We start from the raw sequence: 13,481 nt of genomic DNA on the forward strand, positions 1-13,481 counted from the left end.
CCTAAGTAGCTTTCATTCCTGCTCCTAAACTGGTATGTTCTCCTTTAAGCATTTGAGAGAAAACTGAGGAGGAATAAGCTTTCAGAACTAGTAGCTTTTTGTGCAATCAGCCCAGCAGACTTTATCTCTACAGGAACCTTGTTAAACTGTTGACTGAATGCTCTGATTCTGTATTCTAAGCCAAAATTTAGAGATTAAGGAGTTTATGGTATTGCTGAATAGCAATAGCAACAAAAGTTATTATTATTTCACATGTTCGCTATAGAAACAGGGAAAGAAATTAGTCATTTATGTTAGTATTTTACTATAAACATGCCTTTGACAGAAACATATGAAGACTGAAGTCTTAACACAAGGATGTAATGAGAGTTGTGACTAAATATCCAACAGTAATCCCACACATTTTAGTTTGACAGACTACTTTTCTAGTAAATTGGACTTCTCTACATCTTGACAGAATGGATGGTGGTGATTACTTTTTGCAGTAAAAAGAAGCATTTGAATTAGCAGTTACCATCTTAACAGATGTCAAACTTAGTAACATTTTGAAGTCCATAACTTGAAACTGTCTTCTATTAAAAAAAATATGGTATTTGTACTTGAAATCATGATTTCTCATTCTCTTTGTTCCACAGTCTGTAGTCTTGTTCTGTGAATTAAATGTGTGCTCACGATAAAGAAGTTAAAACTACAAATCAGACTTCTAAACACGAGTTGAGGTATCAGATACTGTTTTTAATGCAAAATTCCAGATGCAGAGCTGCTGACAATAAATATCCTTAACAAGTCTTACAGAGACATGGAAGGGCTCAGAATGAGACACAGTTTTTAACTGTTCCCGTTTGATGCTGGAAATGCTTTTGAATATGGAATGTGCATATTGGGGATCAGGGGAGACTGCAGTGCTGAAATACCCTCATGTGTACATGTTTGCTGTGCTTAAATAGGAATGAATAAAATGCATAACCAGACTTAGCTTTGTCTGTAGTTATAGTGATGTATCCCAACACTAAATAATCTAAATTCGTTCTTTCACGTTAATAAATACTGTCATTTCTACTTTGGATTTTTTTCTTAAGTATTTACTGACATTACAGTCAGAAGGCCAGAGTTAGAAGACTTGGGAAGGAAAGAGAAAATATTTAATTACAGTCATCATTTTTAGGTCCCTGTTACCTCCCATTGTATGACATCTCCTTGATATCTACTGAGTCCAGCGATTTCCCCTGATGAGAGGGCAGGTTTGTTAACTAAGAAGGAAAATTCCAGAAGCATTCTGTTTTGTAAAAGGTTATGCTGTTTGCATGATGGAACACTATGTGAAAGAGGTAGTGCAGGAAAAAGAAGAAAATGAATTTTTTACTCCTCCAAAAAGGATGATGTGTACTTGTGACAGTTCAGGCTGACAGTGCTAAAGCATTCCTTTGAGGCTTTGCTATCTCTGTCTCACTGAAGAAGAACAATCCTCTAGTTGTTCTGTCACTCAGAATTGGATTTAATTTGCTAAACTACCACTGACTTACGTGTAGGCGAGACTTGCACTCACAAATGCACATAGGCAGTGTGCCCATCTGTAAACTGGAGGGTGTGTTTTGGAGCCCTTTTTTGCCTCTTGTGATTTTGCAGAGGATGAGTGTACCAACAGACTGCTTCCTTGTTATTTTTTTAATAGTTAGTAGACAAGAATAATATTTTCAAACTTCAATCTATTTAGAAAATGTCAGTGGTGCCAGCTACAAAATCTGACTTTGATTCCCAGGCTTCTAATTCCCAGACTGGAAGTAAGCATGCAGTCCCCAAACAGGGAAGCTGGAAGAGTGGGTAGTCCTGGGAATGGAATCTCTTCAAACAGATATTGCCGTTGGATGTTATGAGATAAACTCTTTTCTGTGTGTCCAGATTGACTCACAGTTATTGGTCAGCAGTATTACTGAACTGTTTAAAGTTGTGTAGAGGACTGTTAAGTCTTACAACAGATATATAGCAGAGGAGGATTAAGGAGCTGAATCGTTGTATAATAACTGAAGTATTGTATAATATGGAATGCCAGTGCATTCAGAGCTCTAGTTCATTATTAGTGAATCTTTATAACATAAGCATATCACATTTGCAAGCCATACTTCGCTTTGATAGAGGCAGCACTAAAGATAAGAAAGCCTAATAAGTTTCTCCCTAATAAGGAGAAACTACACTGGATTTTTGAAACAGCTCAAGATAGGTTGGAATGTGGTGCTTAATTGAATGAATGTAAAAGAATTGCTTTGTTCTTTTATGTTGTTTTACAATAAATTCTTTAAAACTAAATTCTTTCCATTCAAGGATGATAAGGAGTTATGATAATGATGGCACTACCATAATTTTAGCATGCTGGTTCTCTCTGGCCTCCTTCTCCTGTGAGAACAGTACAAGGATGACACTGGAGACATGTCCTCAAAGTGTTCTATCCTGGAAGAAAAGGATTTTCTGTCTTTTGTTTCAGAACATAATGCGTTAAACTCTGTAGTGTCAGGCCCGTTGTGTGATAAAATACTTTAGCTGTGCAACTATAGGCGTTGGTCTTTTAGTTTTGTGTAATTTTGTTTATTAAAGTCCTGACATATTTTCCACAAGTCAGTACGCTTGTGCTGTTCCCATGTTTGCATCCATTCTCTTTGTTCTAATGGCCAGCCAGTAGAAAATACTTAAGTTGCATTAAAATCTATAATGGTTATGGAACTCCTATTTTTATTGCCTCATTCTCTAGTTGAAGAAAGGATTTTTCTCTCTATTGATCTTACATTTTCAGTAAAGTTTGAAATTAATATTGATACTTCTTTCCTGTGCCTCATATTTGATAAGCTTTTTAGTGTGCAGAACCAAAGTAAGAAACCTTTTCCATTCTTCAACATATAGCTGTCGCAAGGGAGTTTTCAGTGGATGGAATTAGAGGCTTGGATAGATGAATGGAATAGATTTTTCTAAAGTGCTCAGTTCAAGCCTTACTTCTTCATTTCATTGCTGGGTGAAGTGGATATTAAATAATTAACAAAGCACTTTTTGACATCCCTTATAATGAACTGTACAGCATAGCAAGATTAAAAACTCACTTTCTAAACTGGCTAGTGATTTTAGCATTATTCATTCTGGGACACTCAGAATAGTAGCATCTGAAGAGTGCAAGGTGTGCATCTTGGAAACATAAAATGCTGAAGTTGAACATGTACTATGTAGGAAGTAGTGAAATGATTTTGTAGACTACTTTCTCAATTTAAATCTCTTAGAAACAACCTCTAATCAAAGGTGATACTGTAAGGGGGTGTGTGTTTTGGTTTGAGTTTTTGATTGGGGTGGTTTTGGCATCTCCAGTACTTCGGTAACATCTGTGGTGACTGACTCATAAAATGTGTGTTTTCCAACTCATTTTGCAATCCTTTCTGCTCAACAAAAAACTTTTAGGTGCTTTGGAAGTTGAACTTTTATTCTTGGAGCTCTAGTTTACATAAAAACTGGAGCCACGTAGAGGTGCAGGAGAGAGTCAACAGGTTCCTTTGACCACAGTCATAGAAACTTGTGTCTTGATCCAGGAAACAGAAAAGGTTGAAGATAAACTGTGCTAAAATCATACCAGTACTATTCTGAAGAGGGCTCACAGTATGAGGAAATTAATTCTGGAGACAGAAGGATGCTTTTTTTCCCTCTTGCAGTGTGTGAAGTGGGAAAGGTTTAGGATTAAAAGAAAAACAGCAGGATCTCAGTTGGGGGAATGGTGGTAATTTCATTTTAGGAAGATTGATTTGGACTAGCTTCTCAGGTTTAAAACACTTGCAAGCATTTTACATAGAATTGCTTGTATTTTGAAACTCCCAAAATACTGGGGGGGGAGGGAGGTATCCATTAGATTTATTGCAGAAATACCTATGAGATGTTTCAAAAGTTCACGTGAATAAAAGTTTCCATGACCAATTTGAAGGTATTTTTCTTCTGAGTTGCTCATACTTATTCCAATACCTGATACATTCATTCAGAAATGAATGTGTCTTGTTTCTGACTAGATCAAACAGTTGTTTACAGTACGTGTAGGCTAATACAGTGTCTACACTTAGAAAGATAAGTGTCCCCATTTAAATGCAGTTTTTAAATGTCAACTTTCTGTTCCTTAAGATATTCAGAAGAGGCTAAGATAAGCAAATTTCTTTTGGGTTTCTTGTTTTTTAATGCTCTTTCACAACTTGTCTTCATGCATTCTTTCTTACACTGTAATGTGCTATGTTTAAAGCTATAGAGCACTTACATGTTCTTCACTTGCCATTTGTATCATATTATTTGTGAAGTGTTATCAGGGCAAGCTTCATGTAATTTATAGATTTGGACTGGTAAATAGTAGTTTTATACCTTCAGTTTTAAAAACTAGCTGCTTGAAATATGTTTGAACACTTCTTGATAGAAGGTCACCGTTGCTCAGATCTGTGTCTTGTATTTGTGATACCACATGTACATGCGCATAGGGAGAACAACTTGGAAACTGGAAAGGGGAAATCAGTAATTGCCCACATCACATCTAATGTTTGAATAGACAGCAGTTGTTGCGCTCCAGAGCGTAAATCTGCATGACGCACAGTCATCAGTTACCCTTATCTTAAAAACGTTATGTACTCTGCATATAATGTACTGCCATGCTTGTTTCTCTCCAAACCTGTAAACAACTGCCAGTAGCTTTTTGGAATATCTAATTTTCTCACTAACGTAGTAAAAAAACCCAAAACGTATGTCCCCTGCTGCCCCAAACCATTCTTAGCAAAGATAAGTACATATTTGTTGGCTAGTATGAATCCAAAAATAATAGGTGAAACATGGGCTCAATAGCAAAATGTTGCAAAGAGCAAATCCCATTTGAAGTATTGTCCTTAGGTAGGGATATTAAACATACTATTTTTATGTCTTGGGAAGAGAGCAGAAATAGAGTTTTTGATAGATGAAAGACATTTTCTTTCCTCTTCCTGTTTTTTTGGTTGAGGGTTTTTTTTCTTTCTCATGGGAAAAGGTGAGCTGGAGTAGGGGGGATAGCAGGGTTGATTTGTTTATTTCTTTGTTTTATAAAGCATTCCCAAAGTGTTTGTTGGGGTTTATTGCATCTGGTTTTACACATCCATTTTAAAGTTTCAGGGACCCAGGAAGATGATGTTTTATGGATAGCAATGGCAGGCACTCACCAGATATGGGCACTAATGTTGGAAGATGGAAAACTACCAAAAGGAAGGTAAGCAGCTAATAAGAGACAAGTGAAATTGCTGTTTGTCTTGATAAACAGCTTTCAAACCCCAAAGAGAGAGATAATCAAATTAAAAATAATTTTTCTTGACTGTACTTAGCTTGAAGCTTGCTGCTTCTGTTTAGGCTTAAAAGGCGTGTGGCCTTTAAAGTCTGCATGTTTTTTCCCCACATCTGTTAGATGGAATAAAAAATGCTACTTTTGCTATAAATCTGTGACTTGGTAGAATACATTCGTATGATCGAATGGTACTTTTCATTGCATTTGCTGAATTAGCTAGTGAGGAATGATATACTGAGGTGAAATGTAAGTTAGCAGAAAGGCATTGAATAATTCCTTGTGCTGCAGTAAAGTTGGTTTCATAACTCGCAAGTGCTTGTCCTGTAGCTTCTGTTTATGCATAACGTCTGAAGTAGTTCAGGCTCATTCCTGAAGTTGAGTACTGCTTTCCTTTAGTGATTTAAAGAAAGGAGTCTGCCTTCGATTCGCTGGAAGTGGGAATGAGGAGAACAGAAACAACGCATACCCACATAAGGCAGGCTTTGCCCAGCCTTCGGGTCTCTCTCTGGCTTCCGAGGAACCATGGAACTGCCTTTTTGTAGCAGACAGCGAGAGCAGCACTGTGCGAACCATCTCCCTGAAAGACGGAGCAGTGAAACACCTTGTAGGAGGAGAGAGAGATCCATTGGTAATCACTTCAAACTTCCCTACACTGCCCTACTAATATTCCTCAAGCCTGACCTGGAGGAACCACTTTTGGGGTGAGAGGGTAAATCAGTTTCCATGGCCATCAATTTCTTAACTTCACTGCTCGGAATGCAAATGTGTGCCCGTTGTGCCACTCGAGTTGTAGTGCAGATTGATGCTCCTCAGATAACAAATTACTTCACTTATTTTTAAGTAGCCAACTCAATTCAGCATTTTGTGGTCATTAAAGCCAGCTGGATTCATACTGCAGATTTAAATGTGAGAGTTTCCATTTCCATGGTTAGCATCCGCACTTCCCAGTTTTCAGTATCCTTGTTTTGACGTCGTCTTGATTTTTTTTTTTAATTCAGTGAATTTCCATTTAATTACAATCATTTAAATTCATGTCAACATTGAGTAAGCAAATGTATTAATCTAATAAAATAACACTCTTTCAGAATTTGTTTGCCTTTGGTGATGTGGATGGAGCAGGCATAAATGCAAAGCTGCAGCATCCCTTAGGAGTAACATGGGACAAGAAAAGAAAACTGCTCTACGTGGCAGATTCCTACAATCATAAGGTATGATATGTGCTTACCTTATAGGAGCTTGTTATACACGTTTGCAGTTTTTAACACTACAAAGGATTGTTTTAGGAACATATAAAAATTGTACTTGGTTCAGTTAAGCTGAGGAAACAAATCATACAATCACAGAATGGTTTGGGTTGGAAAGGACCTTAAGATCATCTAGTTCCAACCCCCTGCCATGGGCAGAGATACCTCATACCTCATATGAATTCCTTTGGGGTTCTTTTTCTTTTCTTCCTTCACTTATGGGTTCCTCTCTTTACCATCATTTTGCTGTCACATGCTTTTGTGTTGATATGATGATCTCTTGGGGAAGGTGAATTTCAAGTGCTAAGTTACAGTTCGGACTGAAGACCCTTTGCATATCTCCTCCTGAAGATGCTGAACTAGAACAACTAGGAGTGCTTAGTCAGGAATACTGCAGGTTTGAACAAGAGGACTTGCTTTTCCCTCAAAAAAGCCACCCAAGTTTTGAGAAGATGTATTGTGGGTTGCCTCCATGGAGCTCTGAGATAAGAGAGATTGTTTTGCATGATTATTCTTATGCAGTGTTGTATAAGCTTTCATGCTTAGAAGGTTGTGTCCTTAAACCATGCTTAAACCACGACAGGTTGTTAACTGTGTATTGATTAAATGCATTAAAAGAAAATTGATTTGTTTTAATTTGAAGAATAAAGTATGTAACAATAAATGCTTACTGAAAATTGTGTGGCAAATGAAGTTTTGTTTCAGGTATTGTACAAAGCATTATAAACTTTTTTGCTACTGCTTTAAGGAAAAGAAATCACCTATTTTTAGGGAAGAACAAATAGCATGCCAGTTTTGTTATGCTCTTATGCTTTTGCATTTGATTTCAGAAAGGCAGTACACGTTAGAAAAACAAGCCATTCAGCGTACTTTTATAGCAGAGGATTATTTGCTTTCAGTATTATGAAAGGGAACACTCAGTGAGGACCAAAGGAAGAAGTAGAATCCAGCAGGAAATTGGGTTGGGGAGATGATGGGACATGTAATTTGATAAAGTATAATAACTTAGCTTCTAGGACACACTGTTGGTAGCTAAGGTACTGAAAGTTAGTGCTGGCTTCTGAAAATATGGGGCATAAGATAATGCAGAACTTAATCCTGGTGGTTTTTTTTCAGAGAAGTTTTTTTGCGACTGTTTTTATCCTAGATTAAGGTTGTAGATCCCAAGATGAAGAACTGTGCTACCCTGGCGGGCACAGGAGAAGCAAGCGACATCACTGGTTCCAGCTTTACACAGTCAACATTTAATGAGCCAGGAGGTTTGTGTGTTGAAGAAAATGGCCGCTTGATGTATGTTGCAGACACCAATAATCATCAGATTAAAGTGCTGGATTTGGAAACAAAAATTCTTTCCATGGCAAGTAATACGTATTTGACAGTCTGATAGTGGTGTTTCTTGATACAAATTGCTATTGCAGGCTTTGGCAAGTAGTATAAAAATCATACAGCTAACACAATTCTTGCATACAGTAGCTATATTCACAGAATGTTTTGTGATGAGCTGACAAATAAAGCTTGCCTGTCGTTAAGATAGCACAGTTGCTGAAAGCTAAAGTCTTTGGAAAGGCATCTTTTGCATGAAAGCAGAAAATGATGATGCTCTACTAAAGAGCAGTGCAGAAACATGAGTTGTTAAAAAATACAGCTTAGTTTTTCAGTATGAAAAGCATTTCAGGAGCACTTTGTAATGAGTGGAGCTTGAAATCAATTACTAAGTCCTGTAATTAAGCTGTAAGAGGTGATTTTGGGAGGTCAGTGACTTTAAGTGGGATACATAGCGGGCTTCCAAGTTGTCAAGTCAAAACCACTGTCATAATTGAGCAGTACTGTATTTGCTTAGAAACGTGAAGGCAAAACAATGTCGTGCCCCTGTCCATCTTACAGTGGCACTATGTCTTAATGTTTTCATATAAAGATATATATGTATGAGACACAACGGTTCAACTTCGTCCTGTATGTTTCTTGCATTTAATTGTACACTATCCTAATGTGTGTTTAAATTCTCCTATCATATAACATGTCAATGTCTTTTCTGGGAAATTATCCCTTTTTGTGCAATCTGCATGGTAAAAATCTTGGATTTTATTACTGAAGCATGCAGTTGCCACCAGATTAGAAGAAAATACCTCTAAATTTTATTTAAAGTAAAAATACATTGCACCTGTTAAAATTTTAAGTTAAAGGATACTTTAAAGTAGTTGTGGATTTAATACTAAGCATTATGTTTATTTCTATTAACCAGTTTTGTCTTTTTAGTTTTCAAAAAGCGTTTTGTCCTTCCCTTCGTCTTTGTCGATATAGTATTGTTACAGTCAGAAAGTTTTCATCCAGTAGCCAGTATTTCGTCCAGTATTATCATGTGTTAGTTTTCCTAGTCCCTGTCAGCTTTGAAACTCTGATTGCATTGTGAAAGCCTCTTTGCTTTCAGTACAAATAAATATTTTGTTTGATTTCCACCCATAGTTGCCTATCCTGAATCCAGAAGCAGGCGATGTTCCAGATAACCTGCCTGTGCAAAAGGAGAAAATGACAAGCCTTCCAAAGCTGCCTAAATCTGCACCAAATGTTCAACTTCCTTCACTAACAGTAGCTCCTGGCCAGACAATTCAGTTTTTATTAAAGTTGACTCTTCCTCCAGATTCAACACTGAATGAAGAAGCACCCAATTCGTGGTTTATCACAGCAGAAGGTAAAGTGCCTGTGTTGTTTTATCAGTGGAACAGGCGTAGGTGCGACACAAAGTGGGTTATATCACGATGTGCCTGTAGTACAGGGATCTCAGCCTAATGAATCAGAATGTCCTTCCCAGTCCTGTGTTCCTGTTTGACCTTGTGATGCAATACATGTTATTTAGAGTTGATACATTTAACAGCTGGAGTGTGAAGATTAAAAAAACCCGAAATACCTGATAAGCTGCCTTTTGCTTGAATTAATACCTGATGCATTATTATCTTTATTTTTGTTTACTTTCTTGGAATAAGCTGCCAGTGAGAGCTTGCCCTCTCCACTTTGTCTCTATGAACAGCTTATCCCAGCCCTACTGTCTGTTTCAGAGAGAAAGCTCACCATGAAGCTGTAGCATATTCCTGAAAGGGCTTCCTTTTGTTTTTTGCTTTTGTTTCTTCCAAAAAGTATTTGAGGTACATTTATACGTAACCACTTCAAACCTACTTTGTTATAATTCATATTTGCATATTTCTGCCTTTAAAAGCAGTCAACAAATACTGTACAGGCACTGCGATTTGTTTATATGCCTTATGATTTGAAGTAGTTTCTCATCCCAGTTTGTGCTTTTGGAGTCCAAATAGACTATTTCCAGGAGTCGACACACTTTTTGGCCTAGAGAATCTCCAAATGTTGTTGAAGGAAAGATATATGTGATTGCTTCAAGGGGTAGTAAAATTGGAGAATATAACAACCTAAACTCAACAAGTCGTTTCAAGCTCATAAATTCTAGAGCCAGCTTTTATGTATTTTCTGAAAAATGCCAAAAAGAGCATTTCATCCATCTCACTCACAGTAAAATACAGAGTACAGTGCAAGGAGCTAGGTACATTTATCCAGCAGTTCATTTTTCAGTTCACGTACTCTTACATATTTAAATAAATGTGAAACTCAAGTTCTGTTGTAACAGTCAGCCTGAACATTGCTAACTTGCAGCAACCCACTCATAAAACCAACACTTCTGTTTGGAAATGCCATCATTTACCTGCAGTTTTGTGCATGTATGGCAGATATCTTGCCTGGAGTATTTGATACAAATGTATAGAATCTTGTTAATTTAAGGAGTTTTGCTTGCATATCTCAGAATAAATTTTAATATCCTCTGAAGGACATGGGACAAATTATAGATCTAGTGCATTTAGGTAAGATTGACTATATATATACATAATTCTGAAGCAAAGCTATGGATTGCTCCATCCTTAAATGACTGCTAGAAGCATTTGTAAATTACTATCCTTTTTTTATTGTCCACGACTGGAAAAATCAGAAGGGAAATTTTTCCTTATGTTACATATGGGAAGTCCATGTTGTCTTACAGGTAAAATTAGTGTGTTCTGTAGGTTTCAGACATGGTGTTAAATATCCTAATCACAAAACTTGTTCTTTTACAGAGAATAGCTGGTTGCTTCAAGGACAGTATCTTTCTGGAGAAATAAAGGATGTTTCCTGTCAAACTGTCATTCCCTTTCAGTTACCAGGGAGCTGTCTATCAGCCGAAGCTATCCTGGCTATCATAGTGTGCCTCTACTATTGCAACAAAGGTAGCAGTACCTGCATGATGAAAGGAATCTCATTCAATCAGCCTTTACAGATAGCTAGTACAAACCAAGGCAGTTTGACTCAAGTTGAACTGATACACACATTTTTAAGTAAATAACCTGAAGCCAGCTAATTTCATACTTTACTTTAGTATCCACCATTTCTATAGGAGAAAATGCAAATAGGTAACTTTTCTCTGTTTTTCATTTTCTTGGAGCTTATGACAAAGCTAAGAAATAATAAACTTGATAAAAGGAATTAGAGTTCCCTACAGCTTAACATGAAAATTAATCATCACAACCTCACTTCATTACAGTAGCAGCAATAATATTGTAATACCCTGGGCTCTGTTGCCAGTTGTGAATCTGTTGGATGTATGCCATTCTAAGCAATGAGCAACAATTGTTAGAGCCCTGTTGAAAGACCTGGTGTTGCTTTGTGATGTTACTGTAACAAAGTCTTTGCACTGAACATACTGTTAGAATAGCTAGATCATTTTGTACTAACAGTTACAAATTTTAATAGAATGTCAGAATGAATAGTTCCTTTCTCCAGGTTGTAAAAGAGGTATCTTGCTTATTTTTCTGTAATGGAATTTATGACACATGTATTTTGAAAATACATCATAAGCTAATCGTGGGTCTGATTTTATGCAAACTGAGTGTTTTGCTTACCTACATATGACTGCCTTATGTGAAGAGCATAGTTTCATGGAAAAATTTCTGTGAAAGGAAGTGTTCAAGTTCCTACAGAAGAATTTCCTGCTGATTTCTAACAAAGAATGTGCCTCTCTAATGTGTATATATATAAAGAAAAAAACCCACAGAACCATGCTGGAGTTTTTCTGATGCATACCAATTTACATTTTATAGTAAGTAGAAGATAAAGTTTGAATATGTAAACTGCAAAAATGAAATGTTAACTATGTTAAGCAGGGTGAATCACTTTACTACTTTTATGATTTCTCTATAAAGACTTGTCTGAAGACTTTTTTCTTGCAAATACATAATATTAAGAAGAATATTATACTCTTGAAGTCTGATTCAGAGTCTTTTGAAGTCACTGTTAGCCCTTCCATTTGTAATAGTGGCCACTGAACCAGAAGTGTATGTTTAATAATGAATTATTTGCATTAATGTTCTTTTTGCTAGAAAACCTAATCTTTGAGTAAGGTGCTTTAAAACTGTATTTCAAAATTCTGCCTTTGGTTATTAATGTTTTGCAAGTAAAATTCCTCCAGTTTGCCACAGTAAGTAATAGGAATACAGGAGGGAGTGCAAGTTTTGTACTTGAAGAGTTTCCTCAGTGGCAATTGGATTAGACTGTCTGCTTGGGTCATGAGGATCAGGTCCGAGAAGATGATTTTGTTTTAAGTTTGAAGATAGCATTTTCACATACGTTATGAAGTACAGTAGTGAAAGAATTTTTATATAGTCTGTTCTAATCACCATTGTTCCTGACACCTGTCAAGTGTCATACCCCAGTATGATTTGTTGTGGCTCTTTCCTACTTAAAGGCTGACTGAAATGTCGGTCATGAACCCAAAAGGCTTTTGTTTTAAGGGAACCATGCAGACTGGTGTGGTTTTTCCTTCCATTCAGATGCCAGTCTATCTGCAAGTTCTTTGTAGTACCAGAAATGGTTATTATCTCACCTGTCAGCAAGGCAAGGGCTGAACTATTATTTTTCTTGGGTTTGTTTTTTAAGCAACTTTTCTAATTCAGTGTTTCAGCTCCTTTGGGTAAGCCTCTCAATTCTCACATGCCATTTTGAAGAAGGAGAAAGCTTTGCTACTTTGTTCACAGATTGCAAATGCTATTGGAAAGATGAAGGTAAAGAAACTGATTTGGGCATTTAGAATTTTTTACACTTTAGTACAACTCTTTCAGAATTTTTTGTTTGTTTGTTTAACTTTGGACAGTAGCCAGGAAACCGTGGATCATCACCCAGGTAACCCACAGGTTTTCTGTTGCTTACTGAAAAAACAAGCTTTAGTTTCAGAAGTTCAGAATAATGAACCACACTCTTACAGTTATCTTGAACATACAATTCGACAGATACTTTTTTTCTCGTTATCAACTAGAATTGTATTATATTTGCCTATTTCAATTGGATGAGATCATCAAAGTCTGCCTGTATTCCAGTACTCAAAAAAGAAAACCAAAAGTCAACAAATCTGTTTTCTTATTGACTTTTTAGTTAATGTATTGCCATAGAGGAGAGACTGTATATTCCTAACTTTATTTAACTATGGTGTGTAACGTTTGAATATAGTATTGTAGATATGTTTTCTATCTAAATGTACATACATGAATGTTTGAGTGTCATACCTTTTTTGTTTTCAAGTTTCAGTCACTCTATGTAGACACACTTGGAACCACTATAAGCTTATTGGGAAGAGGTAATAGTAGGTAGTAGGATCAAGTCCAGGATCAGACTGTAAAGGACCTTTAAGTTATGAATCACAGAATACCAGGTTGGAAGGGACCTTAGGGATCATCTGGTCCAACCTTTCTAGGCAAAGCATGACCCAAACTAGATGTCCCAGCACCCTGTCCAGTCAAATCTTAAAAGTGTCCAGTGTCGGGAAGGCAGAGGCAGAAGGTGTGTTACCATCTCAAAAAGACACACAACCCGTTATTTACCAACAAAAGTTGTATACCTCA

General features: G+C 36.7%; 1 protein-coding gene across 2 annotated transcripts in view; it reads left to right on the plus strand.

Annotated features, from left to right (window-relative positions):
- NHLRC2 (NHL repeat containing 2) overlaps positions 1-12,668 on the plus strand; it is a 32,742-nt gene extending 20,074 nt beyond the window's left edge. Inside the window, exons 7-12 of one of the 2 annotated variants that reach the window (XM_030486409.2) lie at positions 5,143-5,236; positions 5,705-5,936; positions 6,394-6,516; positions 7,700-7,909; positions 9,016-9,241; positions 10,668-12,668. In XM_030486409.2, the coding sequence (XP_030342269.1) occupies positions 5,143-5,236; positions 5,705-5,936; positions 6,394-6,516; positions 7,700-7,909; positions 9,016-9,241; positions 10,668-10,933 (1,151 nt within the window). In that variant the 3' untranslated portion in view covers positions 10,934-12,668. Of the gene's footprint in view, positions 1-5,136; positions 5,237-5,704; positions 5,937-6,393; positions 6,517-7,699; positions 7,910-9,015; positions 9,242-10,667 lie in introns of both variants that reach the window. The other variant, XM_030486408.2, reaches the window with a different exon arrangement.
- Positions 12,669-13,481: the final 813 nt, after the last annotated feature.

This window comes from Strigops habroptila, chromosome 5 (assembly GCF_004027225.2).
Source record: "Strigops habroptila isolate Jane chromosome 5, bStrHab1.2.pri, whole genome shotgun sequence".
Taxonomy (NCBI): domain Eukaryota; kingdom Metazoa; phylum Chordata; class Aves; order Psittaciformes; family Psittacidae; genus Strigops; species Strigops habroptila.